This window comes from Acanthochromis polyacanthus, chromosome 6 (assembly GCF_021347895.1).
Source record: "Acanthochromis polyacanthus isolate Apoly-LR-REF ecotype Palm Island chromosome 6, KAUST_Apoly_ChrSc, whole genome shotgun sequence".
NCBI lineage: Eukaryota > Metazoa > Chordata > Actinopteri > Pomacentridae > Acanthochromis > Acanthochromis polyacanthus.
Window position 1 is genome coordinate 43006544 of NC_067118.1, and position 22656 is coordinate 43029199.

The 22656-nt window shown below is 38.8% G+C and overlaps 1 protein-coding gene across 1 annotated transcript in view; it reads left to right on the forward strand.

The window, feature by feature from the left end:
* The window catches only part of cacna1db (calcium channel, voltage-dependent, L type, alpha 1D subunit, b), a 138320-nt gene that overhangs the window by 66573 nt on the left and 49091 nt on the right, over positions 1-22656 (forward strand). Inside the window, 18 exon segments of the mRNA XM_051948987.1 lie at positions 2943-3046; positions 3781-3950; positions 6451-6525; positions 8849-8933; positions 10741-10767; positions 11060-11220; positions 12478-12703; positions 13760-13967; positions 14122-14242; positions 15352-15466; positions 15588-15648; positions 15774-15828; positions 16423-16567; positions 16683-16812; positions 19278-19337; positions 20421-20527; positions 22131-22218; positions 22315-22422. Coding sequence (XP_051804947.1) covers positions 2943-3046; positions 3781-3950; positions 6451-6525; positions 8849-8933; positions 10741-10767; positions 11060-11220; positions 12478-12703; positions 13760-13967; positions 14122-14242; positions 15352-15466; positions 15588-15648; positions 15774-15828; positions 16423-16567; positions 16683-16812; positions 19278-19337; positions 20421-20527; positions 22131-22218; positions 22315-22422 — 2046 coding nt within the window.

Genomic DNA, 22656 nt, shown 5'->3' on the forward strand with positions numbered 1-22656 from the left:
TGAAGTTATTAAAATATGTGAATCGAAGGAAACTGAGACAAAAATGCGATAACACGACAAATTCCACGACTGTAAGTGAAAACAAAGCCACAGATTAGCCCTGACTGAAGTTCTACAACTTTATTTGTTAAAAAATAAATCTGTTTTTCCTTCCAGTGGCAGAATTCCAACTTCCTGAAGTCTAGAAACCAGCCGTAATACCTTACATTAATTACTTTAATTAGAGTGAAGTGCTTCACACATTGTAGGTTGAGTTGAGACGCTGCGGCACCGTTTTCTACGTCTTATTATGTTCACATTACAAATCACTATAATTAGTTTAATTAATTCATTGGTGATAATTCTATCAGACATCACTGGTAAAATGACACACAGATGGATTGTTTCAGTAATGAGGACTAATTTATGAACTCATTATATAAAATCTCAAATGAATCCTGTCTCTTCTACACATCCAAATTACACCTTCAGTCCACTTTATCATGGAGTCGCCATGGCAACACATCCATGCAGTAAAAAGGCAGAGAAAAGTCTGAGAGGAGAAAGGAGGAGGCTGATTATTACTCCGTCAATAAGAGGACGTGGGCGGACGGAGAGGAAAACTAATCGTCCATGAATCTGAGGGTCTGGGCTCATTAAGAGCTGCTAAAGAGACGGAATTTAATTTATTCTACTTTTAAAACACTTTTTATTCTCTGAATGAGGCCTTCTTTAATAAATGGGTGGACAGAAACAGACGTGGAGTTTAAGCCTGAACTTTCTTTAGTGGTATTGAGTTCAATATAGATAAAGGTTTATTAACCTGGAGGAGCACATTTACTGACATGTTTTATTTTCTTAGAACAATGAACATTTGATATTTAAAGCTTATGGTTTTTCTATTTATGTTTATATTTTTAGGACTTTTTTTCAACTTGCGTTTATTCTTCTAGTACCTATTTTTTTTCTACTTATATTTCTACTTCTAGGATATATTTTTTTCTACTTCTAGGACCTATTTTTCTATTTATATTCATACTTCTAGGATATATTTTTTCCTACTTTTAGGACCTATTTTTTCTATTTATATTCATACTTCTAGGATATATTTTTTTCTACTTCTAGGACCTATTTTTCTATTTATATTCATACTTCTAGGATATATTTTTTTCTACTTCTAGGACCTATTTTTCTATTTATATTCATACTTCTAGGATATATTTTTTCCTACTTCTTGGACCTATTTTTCTATTTATATTCATACTTCTAGGATATATTTTTTCTACTTCTAGGACCTATTTTTCTATTTATATTCATACTTCTAGGATATATTTTTTTCTACTTCTAGGACCTATTTTTCTATTTATATTCATACTTCTAGGATATATTTTTCCTACTTCTAGGACCTATTTTTCTATTTATATTCATACTTCTAGGATATATTTTTTCTACTTCTAGGACCTATTTTTCTATTTATATTCATACTTCTAGGATATATTTTTTCCTACTTTTAGGACCTATTTTTCTAATGTTTTGATTTTAAGACATATTTTTCTACTTATGTTTATAATTTTAGGAGATTTTTCCCTACTTTTAAGGATGTATTTTTCCTACTTATGTTTTTACTTTGAGAATATATTTCTCTACTTATGTTTGTATATATATTTTTTAAAGTTTTCTTATTCTGAATTAGCATATGGTAAAGCTCAATCTGACCTCAGCAGCTTCTTTTTTATCTCCAGTTCAGACATTTTTCTGCATGTCATCTTTTTTTTTTCTGTCTTCATGCAGTGTGGGGGACTGATATGTTGCGGTAGCTGGAGATGGGGAGATTTTAGGGGAAATATGAGTATTCTAGTAGAACTGTGAGCTCATGCATGGGTCAAAGTGTTAAATTAGAAGGAAATTGTGCATCAAAGCCTGTTGTGTGGTTATAAGTTCCAGCTCCTTGTGTCTTTGTCCTGATCAGATCCACTGAAAGACACTCTCCAGCGTTCTGATTTACCTCAGACACTAATTCTTCCGAATGCAAACACTTCCTGTCACCCAGCACTGACCCCGTTATCTCTCACACAGCGCCCTCTAGTGGTACTCCACGTATAGTTCCACCTCAGAGCTGAAGATCTGAACCTCCAGCATCAAGCTCTGAATAAAGAATCTCTAAAACACGGTGATTTAGGAACTGAGGAAATATTTCTATATCAGCTGATGCATGCAGTGGGGAAATACCAGATGAAATAAAATATAATCTGTAAACAAAATCCAGGTCAATCGATGGACAGTGAAATAGTAAATTATAGGAAAATATGTCTTCTTCTTTGCACCAGATGAGGATGGAGAGGTCAGTAAACGATTACCTCAGATTTAAAAAGCAATTTTGTCATTTTCAGACACCGGATTTCTGATTTTCATGAGCTGAAGGCCAAAATTATCAGAATTAAAACAAATAAAAAGGCTTGAAATTCTTAAGATTATAAGAAAGTTTAGAATATAAGGAAGTTCTTGAAGTGAATTAGAAAAAAATGAACTTTTCTACTATTTCTAATTATTTGATTAGAAATTCAATAGATTTAACAGACTAAAATGTGTAAATAAGTGAATAAATAGAGAAGTCAATAAATAAAATTTGCTCTAAAAATAGTAATAAATAAAATCAATCAAATCCAGTTATTTACTTTGAGCGTTGGATATAATAATAATTATGTCCATATATTCCACTGAAAACACTTCCAGCACTTAAAAGCATTAAAAATATATTCTTTAAATAAATTAAAATCAAAGGCGAGGATCGGTTGAACGGCTGAAACTTCTCCAGCTGAAATGATCTAAAAAAAAACTCATAAATTTAGAGGATCTTCAACGACTTTTCTTCCTCCTTTTCTCAACTTTCAGACTCATGAATTTGTTGTTGTTTTAGATAATCAGCTGTAAATCTAACTTTGCTAATCGTCTTTTCTGTGCAGATGAACGATGCGATGGGCTTCGAGCTGCCGTGGGTTTACTTCGTCAGTCTGGTCATCTTTGGATCCTTCTTTGTTCTAAATCTGGTTCTGGGTGTGTTGAGCGGGTGAGTTTTATTTTATGTCGTCCTGTTCTGAGTCCTGAAGGAGGAACATGGAAGACGAGCTGTTTATGATGTACGAATGTATGGAGGAGTTCATGTCAGTAAAGATAAGCAGATCTTAGTGTCATTAGAGACACGCATTAATGGATTTATTCACCCTCCTGTTGTCCTCATTTACGGACGCCAAAAAACATCGTTTCCTTGTCTGAAAAAGATTCAGCAAAAAATTCCCCAAATTTCTGAAAATTTGCAAAACCTTCAGGAAGAAAATGTCAATAATTCCTTAACAGTTTTATTTGTGAAAAAATTCCCCCAGATTTGGCAAGAAAGTTCTTGTAAATATTTTCAAAAAATTAGTAAAAAAACTTCCAAAAAAAATCCTAAAAATATCTAAAGTGATTCCATATCAGTAAAACTTCTACTATTTTCTTTTAGAACATTGACAAATTAAAACAGTAAAATTTCTTTTTTCCACCAAAACATGTTAAAGATTTCCCAGAAATGTTGAAAATATGGGCATCAGAAGTGTCACTGTGAAAATATTTTAATTTTATTTTATAATGGCACAGTTTTGACCCGCAGGACGACAATAGGGTTAAGTTATGCGCTGGTGCTCCTGAATGAAAATGTCAGATGAACTCCGTCTGTAGTTCTGGTGAATCAGACAAACGTCCCGTGGCTCTGTGGTTCTCTCCTGTATCGTGTGGAGGTTTGACGCTGTCCTCCTTCCTCTCCAGAGAGTTTTCCAAAGAGCGAGAGAAGGCCAAAGCTCGCGGTGATTTCCAGAAGCTGCGTGAGAAGCAGCAGCTGGAAGAAGACCTGAAGGGCTACCTGGACTGGATCACTCAGGCCGAAGACATCGACCCCGAGAACGAGGAGGAGGGAGACGAGGAGGGCAAACGGAACCGTGAGTTATTTACTTCATTCAGTCTTTAAGTTCTCATCTGAAGAGGAGAATCAGGTTTCCAGCCTCCACTAACACGGATTTTAGGTGATTTTGCAAATCTCTTTGTCCCGGTTTAGCAGAAAGAGGAAGGAGAGGAAGAAAAACCATGTAACTAACTTTTGAAACGTTATTTGTCTCTCTGTGGCTAAAAGGACGCCGATCTGGAACAACACGACTTTTCCTCCTGGTTTTATATCCACTGATGCATTTTAAGAGAGTTTGTTTCTGTTTGTTAAACTGACAGGTCACAGATGGAAATGAAATGCAGATAAATGACACATTCAGGACAAAGGGACAGTATTTATTGCTTCCAGCTGTATTTTTTCTAGATTACTTGTTCAGTCCAGTAAAACAGGCTGTTCTGAATAACTGTTCATCTCAAAATGTCTTTTTCATCTATAGGCAAATTAAGTGAAGCATGTAATCTGTTCATATTAGCAGTGATTCTAGTCTGTTTTCTGAATTAATTTATGCCTTTCAGTGTTTAGCAGCTCAGTGGAAGCAGCACAACTAAAAATGTCCTCTATGCACTGTAACGAACAAATTATTCCAGGAATCGTTAACAAACCCAGTCTTTGAATATTTATTTTTGCAAAACTTTTCTGAAAAAAATCCAAAAAGTCAGCAAAAAAAATCCCCAAATTTCTGAAAATTTGTAAAACCTTCAGGAAGAAAATTCCAATAATTCCTTAAGTTTCCAGTAAAAAATTTTTTTTAAAAATTCCCCAAATTTGGCAAGAAAATTATAGTAAATATTTTTTAAAAAATGAGTAAAAATCTTCCAAAAAAATCCTAAAAATATCCAAAGTGATTGGATTCCATATACATCAGTAAACTTCTAATATTTTCTTTATGAATGTTCTTAAACATTTTCGGAAGTTTCACTGTGAAATTTTTTTTCTCTGCATTTTCAAACTTTTAAACGGGTCAGTTTGACCCGCAGGACGGCACGCGGGTTAATGACGTCGACCCTCCACATCTGGTAGAAACACAAAGAAACGTGCTGTTTGTTGTGTGTGTTGTCCTATACAGCTGTCCTCCTGGTAGAACAGGTTCAGGGCTGTGTTTGATGGACTTATTCTGAAAAACAGAAGAGACAGTGATTCAAAGACAGAAGCTCCTACAGCAGAAGGACAGCATGGTGTGTGTGGAGTTTGCAGGTTTCACCCAAATCTGCTTGAATTTCTTCACAAATCCAGAATGTGTAGCTTTCTGCTGTTCAGTTCAAACACTGCCACAGATTTTCCCTCCATAGCTGAATCCCAGAACAGGCTCCTCGTTGTGCGATAAGTCAACAACATGAACTGCATTTCTCTCTTGGTCCGTCTGCAGTGCCTTATGGTCCCTCAGTGTGCTCAGGTGTTTGTGTTCTCCTGTGTTTTCCTGCTTTAAAACGCTGACGTAGACGACGACACACTAACCTGATCTCCTTTACTCCTGCAGTGCTTTTGTGCCTCGTTAAAACTGTCTTTAGATTTTCCTCTGCTGTTCTCTTGTCTGCCGTTTATGCTCTTTTCTTACTTCAGTTTTGCTTTAACTTTAACAGCTTTCTGTTGCATCGCACACAATCGTTCAACAGTTTGGGGTCATCCAGACAAAAACTCCCACTTTTATCCATGTGCTAACATAACTGCACAAGGGTTTTCTAACCATCAATGAGCCTTTCAGCACCATTAGCTAACACAATGTAGCATTAGAACACAGGAGTGATGGTTGCTGGAAATGTTCCTCTGTACCCCTATGGAGATATTCCATTAAAAATCAGCCGTTTACAGCTACAATAGTCATTTACCACATTAACAATGATTCATTTAATGTTATCTTCTGCTCTTCTTTCAACAATAAGGTCATTTCTAAGTGACTCCAAACCCTTGAACGGTAGTGTAAATATATTTACTCTGTCCAGAATTTAAAGAAGTAAAATGAATAAAAACAGATGCTGTATTTCTGACACTTCTGTCTAATTTTGTATGTTTTGTTTTTATGGGATTTTAACCACGATATATTTACCAGACATGTCATTTATTACAGTCTGATGCAGTGTGATAATATTACAGTCTCTCAGCATTTATGGCTAAATATATATCTATAAAACACATCAGTCACACTGACACATGTTAAATAACTCTTTCAGACGTTAGTTCTAAAGTTCTTTATGTAAAATGTTGATAAATGGTGCTGTGAGTTATTCTAATGTCAGAATAACTCATCTGAGTGACTTTCTGTTGATTGTGCATGTTTTTTTTAAAGTGGATGTAAATGCACAGACGATCACAAACACCATTTCTGTGTCACCTGTAGCTGCTCTTCTGGTAGAACAATGAATGTGTTCTGCAGTCGGTGTGTTCTGGACAGAATGTGCGTGGTGTTTCCTGGTAGCTGTCTCTCTTGTTCTGCTGTGTTTCTGACTCACTGCTTCCTCTGCTGTCTGGCTGTGTGAACTGCATGTTGGTAACACCAGGGGTCACGCTGGCTGACCTCACTGAGAAGAAGAAAGGAAAGTTTGGCTGGTTCACTCAGTCCACAGAGACTCAGGGTAAATGTGTGTCTGGAACGTTTTCCTGTCCATCAGGACGTCTTCATCTCCGTGCTTTGCTTCTGCTTTTCTGTCCGTGTGCTTTGGTGTTTCCATCACCCTCTGTTTCATTCATCTGTCTCTGATCATCTCCATCTCAGCTAAAATCATCTGTTTGTGTGTTATTGCATAAACATTTCATTGTAGCTGATCTGCAAACAAACCCAAACTACTGGTGAAATTAGCAAACAGAGCTACTCCTTTTTCTGCAAGCAGACGTTCATGACAAATCTTTAATTTTAAGGAAAAAAACACACATATGCCTCTAATACTGCGTTCATGTATAAGTGGATGAAGTTCAAACTAATTGCCTGTTTTAGTAAATTTAAAAGCATCAAAATCATAATATCAAGGCTGACTTACTACTATCAATATAGAAATTTCAGTCAGTACATTTAAAACTAGATGAGCCCTCAGTAGAAGGGCAGAACCACGCCCTCTGCTGGCGAAAACCCTGTCCTCCCTATACAACTGATACAATATGTATCAATTTTGATCATCCTACGTATCTCCCTCCCTACTTGATCTGCTGACCTTTAACTCCACAGCTGAGCAGAGGACCTTAGACTGATCTTCAGTGCCAAGTTTGATCATCCTGACTTCAGCGGTTGCCGAGATATCGGACCGGACATAGCCACATACATACATACATACTTACCCAGCCAGATACCACACCGAATGCAATAACCCCGCCGACGTATCCGTCGGGCATGGCTAACTAGACGAGGCCTCAGTAGAGGGCAGAACCACGCCCTCTACTGGCGAAAACCCTGTCCTCCCTATACAAATGATGCAATATGTATCAATTTTGATCATCGTATGTATCTCCGTCCCTACTTGATCTGCTGACCTTTAGCTCCACAGCTGAGCAGGGGACCTTAGACTGATCTTCAGTGCCAAGTTTGATTATCCTGACTTCAGCGGTTGCCGAGATATCGGAACGGACATACACGCATACATACTTACCCAACCAGATACTGCACCGAATGCAGTAACCCCGCTGGCATTCGTCAGGCGTGGTTAATAAATATTCTGATCCTTATAAATTATAAATCTGCTCCATATAAGCACACATGAATGTCCTCTTTGAGTAAATATTAAAACAGTAAGATGATGTTAAGATGTACTATTGATTATAAATACAGAATTTTCAGTAAAAAATAATCAGTAAAATGTCAGAAAATTTAATAGAAATTATTCTAATCCTTATTTTTTTAAAGAAAATCACACAAACTGGATCCCTGGCCCTAACGTTAAGTGTTTCATATATTTTAAAAGGAACAAAGCATAAAGGAAATCCTGAAAATTAGTTTGAATTTAGATGTTTTCTGGCATTTTTTTTTTTGCCTTAAAGCATGTTTTAACCTCTGAATAGGAAATTCCAGCATCATTTGTTTAGCTCAGGCTGGTTTTACTTCCAGTTTTGGCACAAATCTGTTTTTAGGTGAATTGAAGAGCTGTGTTTATTGTATTGGGGGTCAGAAGTAACGGGTTCGCCTCAGAGTTTGTGTTCAGATCCTCCATCAAGTCATCGTCATTTCATTTTTCATCCATAAATATATAAATGTGTATTTTCTGCATGGTCTGTTGTAACCGTGGGACTAAAACTCGTTGCAGCACACAGACCTGGACCAAACAGTTTGATGCAATTTGAACAGTAGATCAAATACTTCCATCATGGATACAAACTTTTATCTGAGCAATAATATATTCTCTATTTATATTATATTGGTTTCTAATTGCTAAATGTTTCTTTATAATGAATCTGATGCTGAAGATTTGACTCAGGTCTGGCAGCATGTTCTCACTCTGAACATTTAAAAATCTTTTGATCACAAAACAGAACATTTGGTTTCGTACGGTTCCAGGAGTTGATACCAAATTATGTCTTTGAGAAAATATTCTTGGATTAAGGGGGAAAACCCTGTCTGAACTTCTTTTTCATTACGTTTTGTGAAGGAGTCGCTCCAGCGTTTTCAGCCCGACAGTTTTTATTTTTGTCTGCTGCAGGTTTGGCTTGGCGTTTAAAAAGAAAAACAAAGCTCCACATTTCTAATAACCAGCTAATAACTAAAAGTTGATGATGTACTGCACTTCTTTAAATCCAGTGTTACGAATCAGAGAAATAACTACTTTTACCTGAGAGCCAAGCCAAACCAGAGATGCATGGGGAGAAACTCAGCTATAACAGATGAAAGTTGTTTTCACTGGTGTTTCTTTCAGGACACAGAAAACTGGCTTTAGAAAGGCTCCACTAACTTCCTTGTGTCTGTGTGCGCTGCAGCGAGCATGCCCAGTGAGACCGAATCCGTGAACACTGAGAATCACAACGGAGACGACAGTAAATCTCCCTGCTGTGGACCGCTGTGGTGAGTGATTTAGATCGTATACCAGCATCATAGGAGGGTCATTACAGCTCAGATCAGTGGATTGTTAGAATAATTTCTGCTGACCACCTCTGGTTTGGGTGAAATTTAAGTATAGGGATATTTCTGAAAGTTTAGCTTAATACGGTCAAAACTGATCAGACCACCCTTTTCTTCAGTTTCTTGTTCATTTTAATACCTGGTACCACTAAAGGTTTATTACCTGAAGAATACGATGAACATGACTTTAAATGCAGCTGATTCCATCATACTTTATGTTCTATTTGACCTGCTTCAGCTTCATTGTGTTCCAGGCTCTATAAGAGGACATTTCAAAGGTCTAGAGTGGTTTCCTGCTGACATTCAAGCCGTAGAACAACTCAGAAGCTGTCAGCTCTCATATAACGCCTAAAACTAAAGAATTATGTGAAGCCACAAAGGCAGCCATCATGAGTGAGAGACAGGTAGAGAAAAAACTGAAGATCTCCAAGACAGCCGTTCATTACACCAAGAAAAACAAACCCAGCATGGTTCTACCAAACTGCTAGCTGGTCAGGAAACGTCTTTCTACCACCAGATGACCGTCACTCATCCGTTCCTGTCAGGAATCGTCCTCAGACCTCCAGGAACCTTAAAATGAGTGGACACTGTGGAGAAATGGGACTTGTTCATCAAGTACAGTTGGAAAGTGACTTGTTGAAGCTGGTCTGAAGTCCCACAGGGCAGGAAGAAGCCCTTCATCAAGGAAAGGCAGAGGAAAACCCGGTTACTCTTTGCTGGGATCACAAGGATTGGACTGTTGATGATTGGGCTAAGGTTCTCTTCAGGGATGAATCCAGTTTTCAGTTGATGTCCACTCCAGACAACTTACTGGTTAGGAGGAAGCCTGGAGAAGCTCCAAACCAGACTGTCTGCCCCTACAGTAAAACACGGGGGTGGATCAGTGACCATCTGGGGTAGTTTCAGTCTGGGTGGAACAGGGACAATGAACCAGGTCATGTTTGGGGCTACTCTAGAAAACAGTCTTCTTCCATCAGATGGAAAACTCTTTCCTGCCTCCAATGACTGGATTTTCCAACAAGACGAGGTCAGTTAAAGCCTGGATGGAGAACCAGAACACTGGAACCATGCCTTGGCTGCTCAATCACCAGATCTAAATCCAACTGAAAACCTGTGGAAAATCATCACACGCTAAACGGAGAACCACAAGCCCAAAAACAAGCAGATTAGTTAGAATGAGTGCAACAGGAATGAACTGCTGTGATCAGAAGCTGGTGGAGAGCATGAAGAGACACATGGCTGCAGTCATTTGTCCAAACAAATGGACCTCTGGTGGTACCAGGTATTAAAATGAACAAGAAACTGAAGAAAACAAGGAGGTCTGATCATTTTTCCATGACTGTATATTTAAACTTACCCATAATCAGATACTATTTAATCTTCTTATTGAATATTGTAGATTCTAAATCAATGACACGATGATAAATTACAGAAAACATTTCAGGTTTTTATCCTTAGTAGTTCTTGAAATATTGTCGTTCAAATAGTCAAATTTCAAGGCTCGAGAAAACGTACTGAAAGTTTGTCTACAAGGAATAAAAGAGAAAATTATCTTGTAAAGAAGTGGAGCTACAGTTTCACAGATTTTCAGCTTTCTTTTGGTCGAGCAGAAGGCCCCTGATGATTTGAGATGGAATCACCCAGAGGTTTTAGTAGACTCTTTTCTTTAACTGACCAGACGTTGACTCAAACAGCTGAAGTGCTCGATGCTGTTGCCTTTTATTAAAACCTCGTCTTTTATTCTCCTCAGTCAAAAAATTACTAAGTCAAAGTGCAGGTTAGTACCTGATTGTTCTGTACGTTCTCCATTTCTGTGGCTCTGCTCATCCTGCATGGCTGGTTTTTGCCTTTTCCAGATGTTTTATCTGTATCTCATTTTTCCACCGTTGTGTTTTTTCCTCATGTTGTTTGCACCTGAAGTCTTCTCCTCATCCTGACCAGTTTTTGGATTCATAGTGAAGATGTTGTTGTTCCGTTTATTTCACCAAATCTGCATGTGTGAAGCAGAAAACGCTGCAAAAAAATCTGAAGAGTTTCACACAAAATCTGTCCAACTGTTTGTCTGGCAGTCGGCAGTGGCGTCGATGGAACCGTTTCTGCCGCAGGAAATGTCGTGCAGCCGTGAAATCTGTGACGTTTTATTGGCTGGTCATCATCTTGGTGTTCCTCAACACTCTGACCATCGCCTCAGAGCACTACAACCAACCCGACTGGCTGACGGAAGTCCAGGGTATCCACTTATCTCTGTTCTCTGGGATTTAAAAACATTTCCATACTTTGTTCAGCTACGAGAGACTTGATAATACAGACCCTTAACGAAAAATTCAAACACGATGGAAAAGTTTATTTATTTCCATAATTCCATTCAGAAAGTTAAACTTTCATAGATTAAAGATTCAGGACCCACAATTCAAACAATTTCAAGTATTATTTTTACATAATTAGCTCATAAAACCCACAAAAACAAGAATTCAAACAGAATACTGTGAAGAAATCAGCCCACATTCTGCAGGGCATGAATGTTTTAAACTGTCACACACTAATCATCTACTAAACTCAGAGCACCTGCACAGGTTTCCCCAGGTGTCATCAGATTGCTTCAGTTTGGTTCAGTGTGGGCAGACTTGACAACTGACCAGAAGAGCATCAGTGATACTCCATAGGATGGGAAAGCTGCAAAGGTTCACAGCTAAGGAGGCTAGATGTTCAGAGTGCTGTGTCCAAGAACATCAATGGAAAGTCTAGTGGAAGGGCAGAATGTGGCAGGAGAAGATGCACCAGCAAAAGAGATGACCGTGGGCTTCAGTGGATTACCAGAGAAGATTAAAGAATGTGGCAGAGATCCAGAAAGAGTGAAATGAGGCGAGAGCCACAGGTTCAAAAACCACCACATTCAGATGCATCCAGGAGACGGCTACAACTGCCGGGTTCCTCGGGTCAAACCACCTCTGAGCCTGAACAGGAAGCGTCTCAACTGGACCAAGGAGAAGGAGGACTGGACTGTTCGCCAGTGGTCCAAGGGCCTCTTTTCTGATGAAAGTAAAGTGTGCCGTTCATTTGGGAATCGAGGTCCAACGGTTTGGAGGAAGACGGGTGAGGAACAGAACCCAAGCTGTGAAATATCCAGAGTCAGTCATGATTTGGGGTGCAGGTGTTGGTGAACTCTGCTTTCTTAAGGCAAAGGGATTCCCAACAGAGTATTGAAGATTAATATATCATTTTGATTTGATGTGATCTTAATTTCTTTCTTTTCTGCAAAAACTGAGAAGTAAATGGTGATTTCTTCACAGTATTCTGATTCTTTTGGATTCCTGTTTTCATGGGTTTTATGAGCTGGAAGCTCAAATTCTGTGAAAATAAACAAATACTTGAAATCATTTAAATTGTGGGCCCTGAATCTATAGAATTATAAAAGTAAACTTTTCCATCTTATTGTAATTTTTTGGGATGGGTCTGCATCTTAAAGAGTTCGTATTCTCGTCTCCAGACGTGGCCAACAAAGTCCTCCTGGCCTTGTTCACGCTGGAGATGCTGGTGAAGATGTACAGTTTAGGGCTGCAGGCCTACTTCGTGTCGCTGTTCAACCGCTTCGACTGCTTCGTGGTGTGTGGAGGAATCGTAGAGACCATCCTGGTGGAGCTGGCCATCATGTCTCCTCTGGGCATCTCCGTGTTCCGCTGCGTTCGCCTCCTCAGGATCTTCAAGGTCACACGGTGAGCAGAAATCAGAACAAACAATCGTCTTTATCTCTATTTGTTACCAGATCTATGTGGACGTGATAGAAATGTTCAAGTTCTGTTGCTTTTTTTATGTAGACACCACAGTCCTATCATCACACCTGAACTTGTTTCATGGATCTTATCCAGGTTGTTTTCTCCTGACTAGATCCTTGATGTGTTGGATCTACTCTCACATAAACGTCCCTTTGGATAAATGAAACTGTAGAACTGATGTATGAAGAATTTAAAGAGTGAGAAGGTGCTTGTCACTTTCTTTTTTTTGTCTAACTTTTGTCTCATGTTTTGTTTTACATTTTGTTGTTTTGTGTTTTTTGTCTTGTGTTGTTAGTGTACTTTTTTGTCTTTTTTTAAAATCTTTTTGTTTTATTTCGTGTTTGTCTCATTTCTTGTCATTTCTTGTCATTTTGTGTCTGAATTTTGGAGTATTTTCTCTTGTTTTTGTTGTTTTTTTTGTCTGACTTTTGTCATTTTTTATCAAAAAGTAGAAGTATTCTATTGTTTAGTTCCAGATGACTAAATGTTGTGTTCCTTTCTAGACACTCTGTGATCTTTAAGTTGTAATGTGGAAACTTAGGATGAAAATTGTTGATATTAAGTTTATTTTTCTTCATATATTTCAGGCTGTTCATGACATTTAGTAAAAAGATAATTCCTTACATGTGAACATTTGTGCAGTAAAACAAAGGAACCATTAGGAGTTGTGGTTATTTACAGGTTATTCTGCTGTGGTTTTACTGGTTTTACTGGAGATCAGACTGGTTTAATGTGGAACCTGGACTAAGATGAGTTGGACTCCTGACCTAAAATCTAGAAGTTGCAAAGTTTCTGGCGTTTTGAATCTTTTTAAGCCACCAAATTTGAGTTTCAGAAATGAAGAAAATAACTCATAATCAGGTTTACATAGGGTCTAAACACCCTGATAAACAACCAGCTGCTGTATTCAGACGTACTGCAGGACATGGTCAGAAACAGCGTGTCTAAATGCTCTTTGTTTGACCCTCGTTAAATCATTTCCTGCTCGTTTTCCAGCCACTGGGCGTCTCTCAGTAACCTGGTGGCATCTCTGCTCAACTCCATGAAGTCCATCGCCTCGCTGCTGCTGCTGCTCTTCCTCTTCATCATCATCTTCTCCCTCCTCGGGATGCAGCTCTTCGGGGGGAAGTTCAACTTTGACGAAACTGTGACCAAACGGAGCACGTTTGATAACTTCCCCCAGGCCCTGCTCACCGTCTTCCAGGTATGAAGCTCAGTTCATTCAACGCTTTTCTGTTTGGTTTTCTACGATTTATAGGAAATGCAACCTTCAGTACAGAACAAATGCAGCTTCAGATGGTTCAAAACACACAGAAATGATGAAGGTTTTCATGTTTGGATGCTCCGTTCTGTGTCAGATCTTAACAGGAGAGGACTGGAACACGGTGATGTATGACGGCATCATGGCGTATGGGGGTCCAGCCTCCTCTGGGATGGTGGTCTGCATCTACTTCATCATCCTCTTCATCTGTGGAAACTGTATCCTGCTGCCCACAAAACACTCATTCACACACACACACACACACACACACACACACACACACACACACACACACACACACACACACACACACACACCACCATTTACAGGTCTGAGTCTCTTAGAAATGTCCTTATTGTAGAAAGAACAGCAGTTTTTTATTCAGTGAAGATGACATTAAATGAATGATGAATCCATTATTAATGTCGTATGAGTTTTCATGGAGGACATGAAACCGTCTGACCCCAAACTTTTTAACAGCAGTGGAAGTTTTTAGTGTATTTTAATGAATTTTGACTGTATTTTTACCATATTTTACTATATTTTTCCATATTTTTACAATGTTTTTACTGTATGTATTATATTTTTTACTATATTTTACAATGTTTTACTGTTATTACTCTATTTTTACTATATTTTACTGTATTTTACCATATTTTTACTATTTTTTTACTATATATTTTTTACTATATTTTACCATGTTTTTACTATTTTTTTACTTTATTACATTTTTTACTATATTTTACCATGTTTTTACTATTTTTTTACTTTATTACATTTTTTTACTATATTTTACCATGTTTTTACTGGTATTACTGTATTTTTTACTATATTTTACCATATTTTTACTATTATATTTTTTACTGTATTTTACCATATTTTTATCATGTTTTTACTGTATTATTACTGTATTTTTAACTGTATTTTGCCATATTTTTACTATTTTTACTGTATTTACTATTATATTTTTTACTATATTTTACCATGTTTTACTGTATTTTACCTTTTTTTTTAAAGTATTTATTACTTTATTTTACTGTATTTTTACTATTTTACTCTATTTGACTGTATTTACTACTGCATTGTTACTGTTTTTTTTTAAACTTATTTTCACTGTATTTTTCTGTATTTTTATACACTGCTGTTCAAAAGTTTGTGGTCTCTTAGAAATGTCCTCATTTTTGAAAGAAAAGCATTTTTAAGAACATTAAACTGGGTGATTCCAAACCTTTGAACAGTAAATACTAAACATACGAGCTCAGGTGGGTTTTAAAGGCCAGATTTCATGGTTTGGGTCAGTTTGTTTCCTCTTTAAGTCGGTGATCAGACATCCTGCTGAACGTCTTCTTGGCCATCGCCGTCGACAACCTGGCGGACGCCGAGAGCCTGAACACGGCACAGAAGGAGGAAGAGGAGGCCAAGAAGAGGAAGAACAGCGCCAAGTACAGCTTAGGACATTTCACATCGTCACATTTTCATTTGTGTGTCAGACTGTAGTCACAAGTCCTCTTCCTTCTCTGAGATTAAAGAATGACTCCTCTTTATTTTATCGTTTCCCAACAGGGAGGTCATCTTAGAGAAGAAGAGAGTGGAAATAACAGAAGCCAAAGATGGAGAGACGAAGGTAACGGAGCAGCTCTTAATCTCTTTAAAAATAAGTTCTGAGACTTTTGTATCTGAAAGTGCATTATTGATTCATTTTTATGTCGGTATTTAGAGATTTTTCTGTCATTTCTGCTCTTTCTGCAGGTGCCAGCAGAGGTGGAGGAAGACAAAGAATTGTATCCTGTTACTGACTCTCCAGGTGAAGTTTTGTGTCTTCAGAGAGGAGCTTTAACCAAATAATCCATCATTTCCTCCAGTTTTAAGCTTCTGTAACTGACTAGAAGTCTTAACAAACAGAAAGAATCAGAAATGGAGGATTTTGCTCCTTGGAGTTTGGATTGTAGCTCCAATTCCAGTTTGACTTGAAGAAAATAAATAAATTCAACAAATGCTGCTGTAGCTTCAAGGCAGGTTTATTGATAGAGCACAGTTCATACACAAATCATTTCAAGGTGCTTTACAATGAAATAAATACATTCAGAAAATTAATTATAAAGATGATTAAAAGTAGACATTAAGATCATAAAATAAAATCATAGAAATTCATGAAAGTGCAGTAAAAGTCAAAAAAATATGGGCAAAAAAAGACGGAATGCAGTGTAAACATGAGAGAAAACCACTTCTTTATGTGGAAAGGAAGTTAGCAGGTAAAACTCAGCAGTTAATGGATGACAGCCTGCAGATTATTTACCTAAATAAAATAATTAAATGCTGTATATTTGTTTTCATGAGGTCCAGCAGGTTAAAGATGCTAAAGGAGGATTGTTCTCATGATGTAATTTATGACTTCTAGTGTGTGATGAAGATGAAAATAACGACGAGCTCCCAGAAGTCCCCTCAGGACCTCGACCTCAGCGGCTTTCTGAGCTCACCATCAAGGAGAAGACTCCTCCCATCCCTGAGGGCAGCGCCTTCTTCATCTTCAGCAGCACAAACCCGTGAGTCTGAGGAAGAAGAGCAAGTTTACCTGCTGGAATACCAAATAAAATCAGTAAAGTTGGTAATAGCAGCGTCCAAAAGCTCAAACTGAGCCGTCCTGTTCTGTTTCTGCAGGTTCCGTGTGTTCTGCCATAAGCTGATCAACCACCAGATCTTCACCAACCTCATCCTGGTCTTCATCATGCTCAGCTCCGTCTCTCTGGCTGCTGAAGATCCCATCCGCAACTTCTCCGCTCGCAATATCGTACGTCAACAACCGCAGTCTCATTTTTTGTTCGTCTCACTGCCGCATTTTACACCAAAGACTTCTGACCAACAAATATTGCAGTAGAAAAAGTTTATTAGTGATTGATGAATTCCATTCAGCTGCTTCAGTCACACTGTGGGGAGTTATTTTACAGACTTAGAGACATAATCGGTGTTATTAGTATTAAAAAGTTCAGATGTCTGCTATTATGAAGACCGATCAAGAGCACGATGTGGCAAATGACACTGAAATATCAAAAACAAACTTTACGTAGAATACTGAAGGACACGGACAACAGTTTTATGCTTAAATAGTGATCGTAATATGCAACCACAGCGGTTAGTTTTTTTTAAAACTACACATTTTTTGTTCACATGCTTATTAATGAAATTCTGTCTTTACCTCACAATGCTGATGTTTCTATAATTACAATCAAATGTATTTTAATGAAAGCTGCATGAGGCTCTTTTAAATGTAATAAAACCAACTTAAGGAACGCCCTGAACACAAATACTGATGCAGCGTGCAGACTGTCTTCTTTTCTGACTTGATCCTGTTGTTTTGATTGGAACAGGGTGAGATTTGTTAACATTAATCCACATCCTGGTCAGAAGGAGCTGCAGACTCTCTAGTAGCTATAAAAGGCTGACTTAAAATGCAGCTTTGTTGAAACGACGCGCTACCACGAATGACAACAAAAAGAAACTGTTGACGGTTTAATCAGGCTATGATGTGGAAGCTCAACACATTTAAAACCCTATAAACAAGAAAAAAACTGAAAATCAAACGTGAAATGGGCAGGAAGCCAATACTGGAGCCGTGTGATCACATTTTCTTCATTCTAATAAAAGATGAGCAGCTGCAGACGAAGAATTACACACCATGTGGTAGTGGAGGCATGAATAACTTTTTCAGGGTCTGACAGAGAAAGGCCTGAAGCTGGCTCCAGTTACTGAGCTGAACCGTTTGTCCCGTTTGAGGCAGACGACAGATCCTTGTTTTTAAGGAGGTTATGTGTCAGTCCATTCACACATCTCCAGATTAACGTGTCTGTCAACTTGATCCAGCTTCACGAGTCCTTGAGGAAGAGTTTATTAACAAGAAAACCTCATTAACTCTGAATGTCGCACATGTGAGAGTCTCTTCAGTTGTATAGATGTTGGTTTGGATCAGGGGTCGGCAACCCACGGCTCCCTGTAGCTTTGGAAAATAAATAATCAGCAGGCTATTTAATTAAAATGTATTTTATTTTGGATTGTTAATTTTTAAAAATGTAATTCTAAATTTGAAGATTATGGTGATCTTGTAACATCAAAATAAAACCTCTTCATTTTTGTCTGTTAAAATATGCGTCCCAGCCGTCACTCTCCGACACTCACCGGCCTGCGGGTATTCATTTGGAGTCCTGTTGATCTTTGGATCCCAGTGTTTGCTCTGCATTCATTCAGCAGTGACGGGCCACCATTCCTAAATCCTAGCCGTCGCTCCTTCAAATTTCTTTATTTTTTTATTGTCGCAAATACACCACCGCCGCACGTCTCCGCCTTCACAGCAGAGTCCTGCATTGTGTCGGGTACTCGTGAGTACTGAGGTAAACTACGGATAACTGTCTTGCTCAGTATCTGCTCTTTGATATGTCGGGTTAATATGACGTTACTAGTGAGAGCACGGCTCGATGTGACGTCCAGCATCCAGGCAGCAGGTCAGAGAGTCAGAGGAGGGCCGTCTTGGAAAATAGGGCAGCGACTTACCGGAGAAAAGTTATTAGCTTAAGATAAATAGATTTTACAAGTTAAATAGACATTCACAAAATATTGATTTCCAGCTAACATTATGTAACATATGAGGTCCAGGAGCAAAAATGACATTAACCAGGTAAGATATTAGTGGAAGGACACAATTTAAAAAATGAATCTAATTAGAGGCTTTGTAATTAATTAATCACGACTGATTAACAAGGGCATAGAGGTAAAAAAGTGATATATGCAGTGTTGTCTTCATTTTAAATGCCAAAAGGATTTTGCGGCTCCCAGTGTTTTCTTTTCTGTGGGAAACAGGTCGAAATGGTTCTTTGAGTGTTAAAGGTTGCCGACCCCTGGTTCGGATCAATCTATAACTGAGGGACTTTTGAAACCTACCATGTTGTTAACAATGTCAACATTTTAATTTGAGAAACAGTTCAAATTCAGTTGTTTTTTTTTTTACATTTAAATATCGCCTCGTGCAGCTTTTCTTTTCTGTTTCCTGTGTGTTTGACTCTTTCACAGTAAAAGCTGTGTGATTGTGTTGTCGTCCTGGAATGACTTGAACTTGTGCATTGCCTTTTTGCAGATACTTGGTTATTTTGACTATGCTTTCACCGCAATCTTTACTGTTGAGATCCTGTTGAAGGTAAATGTCCTGTGTGTGCCGTAGAGCTTCAGTAACCCTGCGTGCTTGTGTCACTCTGATTTCCTCCTCAGATCCTAGGCTATGCAGACTATGTCTTCACTAGTATGTTTACATTTGAGATCCTTATTAAGGTAAACAAGACAACATGTCGCGTTGCCTCGGCAACAACCCACCACCTCCAACGCTTGCTGCACACATCCTCCCCACCCTCCATTTTTGTCTGATTTTTGAGGCGGCCACCCGCTTGTCTTGTTGTCAGCATGGAGGTCATGCGTTTTTGTCAGATATTCTTTTTTTTGTGTGTGTCAGTCACTTTTCCATCACGGCCCACTTTCCCCCTTTCATCCTCGACCAGCTAACGGACCTCTGCAGAATACAGTTCTTCTTTTTTAACTTTCAGAAAATTAAAGAACATTTGAACCCCGTCTCAGACTAGCATCACTTTTTGAAACACTCGTCAACAAAGAGGTTTCTGAGTTTCCTAAAACATCCGGCATTTATATCCGTCTCACTGCACACACACACGTCTTTTTGCTTTCATGCTCAAAGACACACCTTAAAATCAGGAGTACTTTCATCACTTTTACCGCTAGAATCCACCCCTCTGTCTCACCCCGTTGCTCGCTGCATGTCTGCTCCAGGTAAATCTCATGTATTGAGCCTAAAAAGTCTGAGGATTGTCGGCTCTGTTTATGTTACAGTTTGTGGTTTAACCTTGGCTGGGAATGAGTGTAGTGATTCCTGAGTAATGTTCCCCATGTCACGTGCATTTTGCATTGTTTTTTTATTTCTATTCTGTGTGTTCTGTGTGTGTTTGCATCTCTGATGGCGCTAATTTTAAAGCTGCTGTTGTGTGATCTCAGGCTTGTCAGTCTGACTGAGCCAGACTTTGTAGAAATATAGCTTGAAGTCTTTGCCTGTCGCTGATGTCAGCAGTGTTGTTCTGTTCACCAGTTTGTCGCTGAGATGCTGCTTTGTAGAAAGTCTGTTTTGTCTAAATAACACAAACTACATTACAGCTTCAGTTCAGTCTGTTCACGTTGTACATTGTTGTCATGAACACTCATTTTTGAAGTACAAATCATTGCATATATCAGAGAGACAAGATACAAAGAAAATGTAGATATAAACAGCTGTTACAGTCAGTTTTAATCCTATATATATTTGTTTTCCTGATGCCAGATCTGTTCTGACAGTTTTTCTCTTCTGTCCAGATGACGGCGTTTGGAGCTTTTCTTCACAAAGGAGCTTTCTGTAGAAACTACTTCAACCTGTTAGACCTGCTGGTCGTTGGTGTGTCTCTGGTTTCCTTCGGCATTCAGTAAGAATCATTTAACTTCTCCTTAATTGTAGAGCTTTTTATGTCTTGTAGAATTGTATCGTCGTGCTGCTGTCTTGTATTTTTGCCGTGAAATATATTGTGAATACATGACAGACTGCTTTTAAAGGAGCGGTTTGAAAAATATACTTCTTCACCTCCTCGTCAAAGATTAGATCAAATTGTTGCTGTTCTAGTCTGTACATTAGATATGAAACAGTCAGCAGCTGAATGATGTAGCTTAGAACGACAACTGAAAACAGGAGTAAAGATCCATCCACCCATCCATCCACCCATCCATCCATCCATCCATGTATGTTCTTCCTCTTATCCGGAGTCGGGTCATGGAGGCAGCAGATGAAGCAGGTCATTCCAGATGTTCCTCCTCCCACCAACACTTTCCAGCTCTTCCTGGTGGATCCTGAGGCGTTCCCATTCCAGATGAGATATATAATCCCTCCAGTAGGTTCTGGTTTTACCCCGGGGTCTCCTCCCTGGTGTTCAGTAAACCTCCAAAGGAAGTCTCCCTGGAGGATCTGAATCAGACGTCCAAAAAACCTCCACTGGTTCCTTTAGAGGTGAAGGATCAACAGCTCTACTCTGAGCTCCCTCCAGATGTCTGATCTTCTCCTCCTATCTCTAAGGCTGAGCCCAGACATCCTACAGAGGAAGCTCATTTCAGACGCTTGTATCCATGATCTCATTCTTTGGGTCTCTACTCAGAGCTCATGACCATAGGTGAGGGTTGGAACGTAGATGGACGGTAAACTGAGATCTTCTCCTTGGAGCTCAGCTCCCTCTTCACCACGATGGTCCTGTACAATGCCTTCATCACTGCTGATGCTGCACCAATCCTCCTGTCTCTCGCTCCATTTTCCATCACTCATGAACAAGATCTCGAGATACTGGAACTCCTTCGCTTAGGGAAGCAGCTCCCCCCCAAACCTAGAGAGTTAACTATCAACAAGCACCTTTTAAAGCTCTCAAATTAGAACATTATACCTTGTTTATTCTCCCTAAAATCAAAGATACGACACAATAATGCAGTCCGAACAGAAGAGGAGGGTCTTCAACTGTGAAGTGTAGATTGTCTCTTTTTTTGTGTGCAGAACATCCAGAGACATCTGTTCGGTTAGCTTCAGTGCTCTAACCAGTGTATGATGATAAGTTCTACTAAATAAGGTGGTGCCAGCCCGTTTACAACCATAAAAACTAACCAGAAAGCCTAAAATCTGTCCTTCACTCAAGAAACGACTGCTCTACACCCACACACAAAGAAGTACAATAGTCTAACCATATAGTAATAAAAATATGAATCACATGTTCAGTCTTTGGCAGGGAAACGGGTCTTTACTTTTAAAAGCCAATTTTGACATCTGAGCTAATCTGTTTGTCAGTTTGAAGCAGACAAGTTTTTTCCAGGGAGGTTATGACCACAGTGACTGTATGACTGTCACCATGACAACCAGCAATGCGTCAGGAGGCATTTAATGAACCAAAATGTTTAAAGTTAGTTAGAAAAATGTTAGCTTTTAATGTGTCTGTGGCAACATGAAGATAAAACTGATCAGCTGACTCCACTGATGAGCTTCTCTGTGCTCTGCAGGTCCTCCGCTATCTCAGTGGTGAAGATTCTTCGTGTTTTGCGGGTTCTCCGTCCACTCAGGGCCATAAACAGAGCAAAGGGCCTCAAGGTCAGAAAGACTAGAACACAACAAGGTGTTAAAGTACCGTATCGTTCATTCAGACATCCGTGTGTTTCTGATAACAATGTGTAACTACATTTGCAGCATGTGGTCCAGTGTGTGTTTGTGGCCATCAGGACCATCGGCAACATCATGATCGTCACCACGCTGCTGCAGTTCATGTTCGCTTGTATCGGTGTGCAGCTCTTCAAGGTACAAGAGCAAAATACAGGCTGTCCCTAAAGTCTGGACACACAGATTAAATATGGCTTTGTCGAAAGAAGAAAGAGTTGGACTGGAACTTCTGAGTGGACGTGAAGGATGGACATGTGGAAAGACAGGGTTAGGGTTAGTAGAGTTGACACTGCCTGTTTCTTTAAACTTTTTAACCACCATGGAAAAGCCACATGGAATCCTCCGTGGATAATTCATTTGCTATTTTTCCAC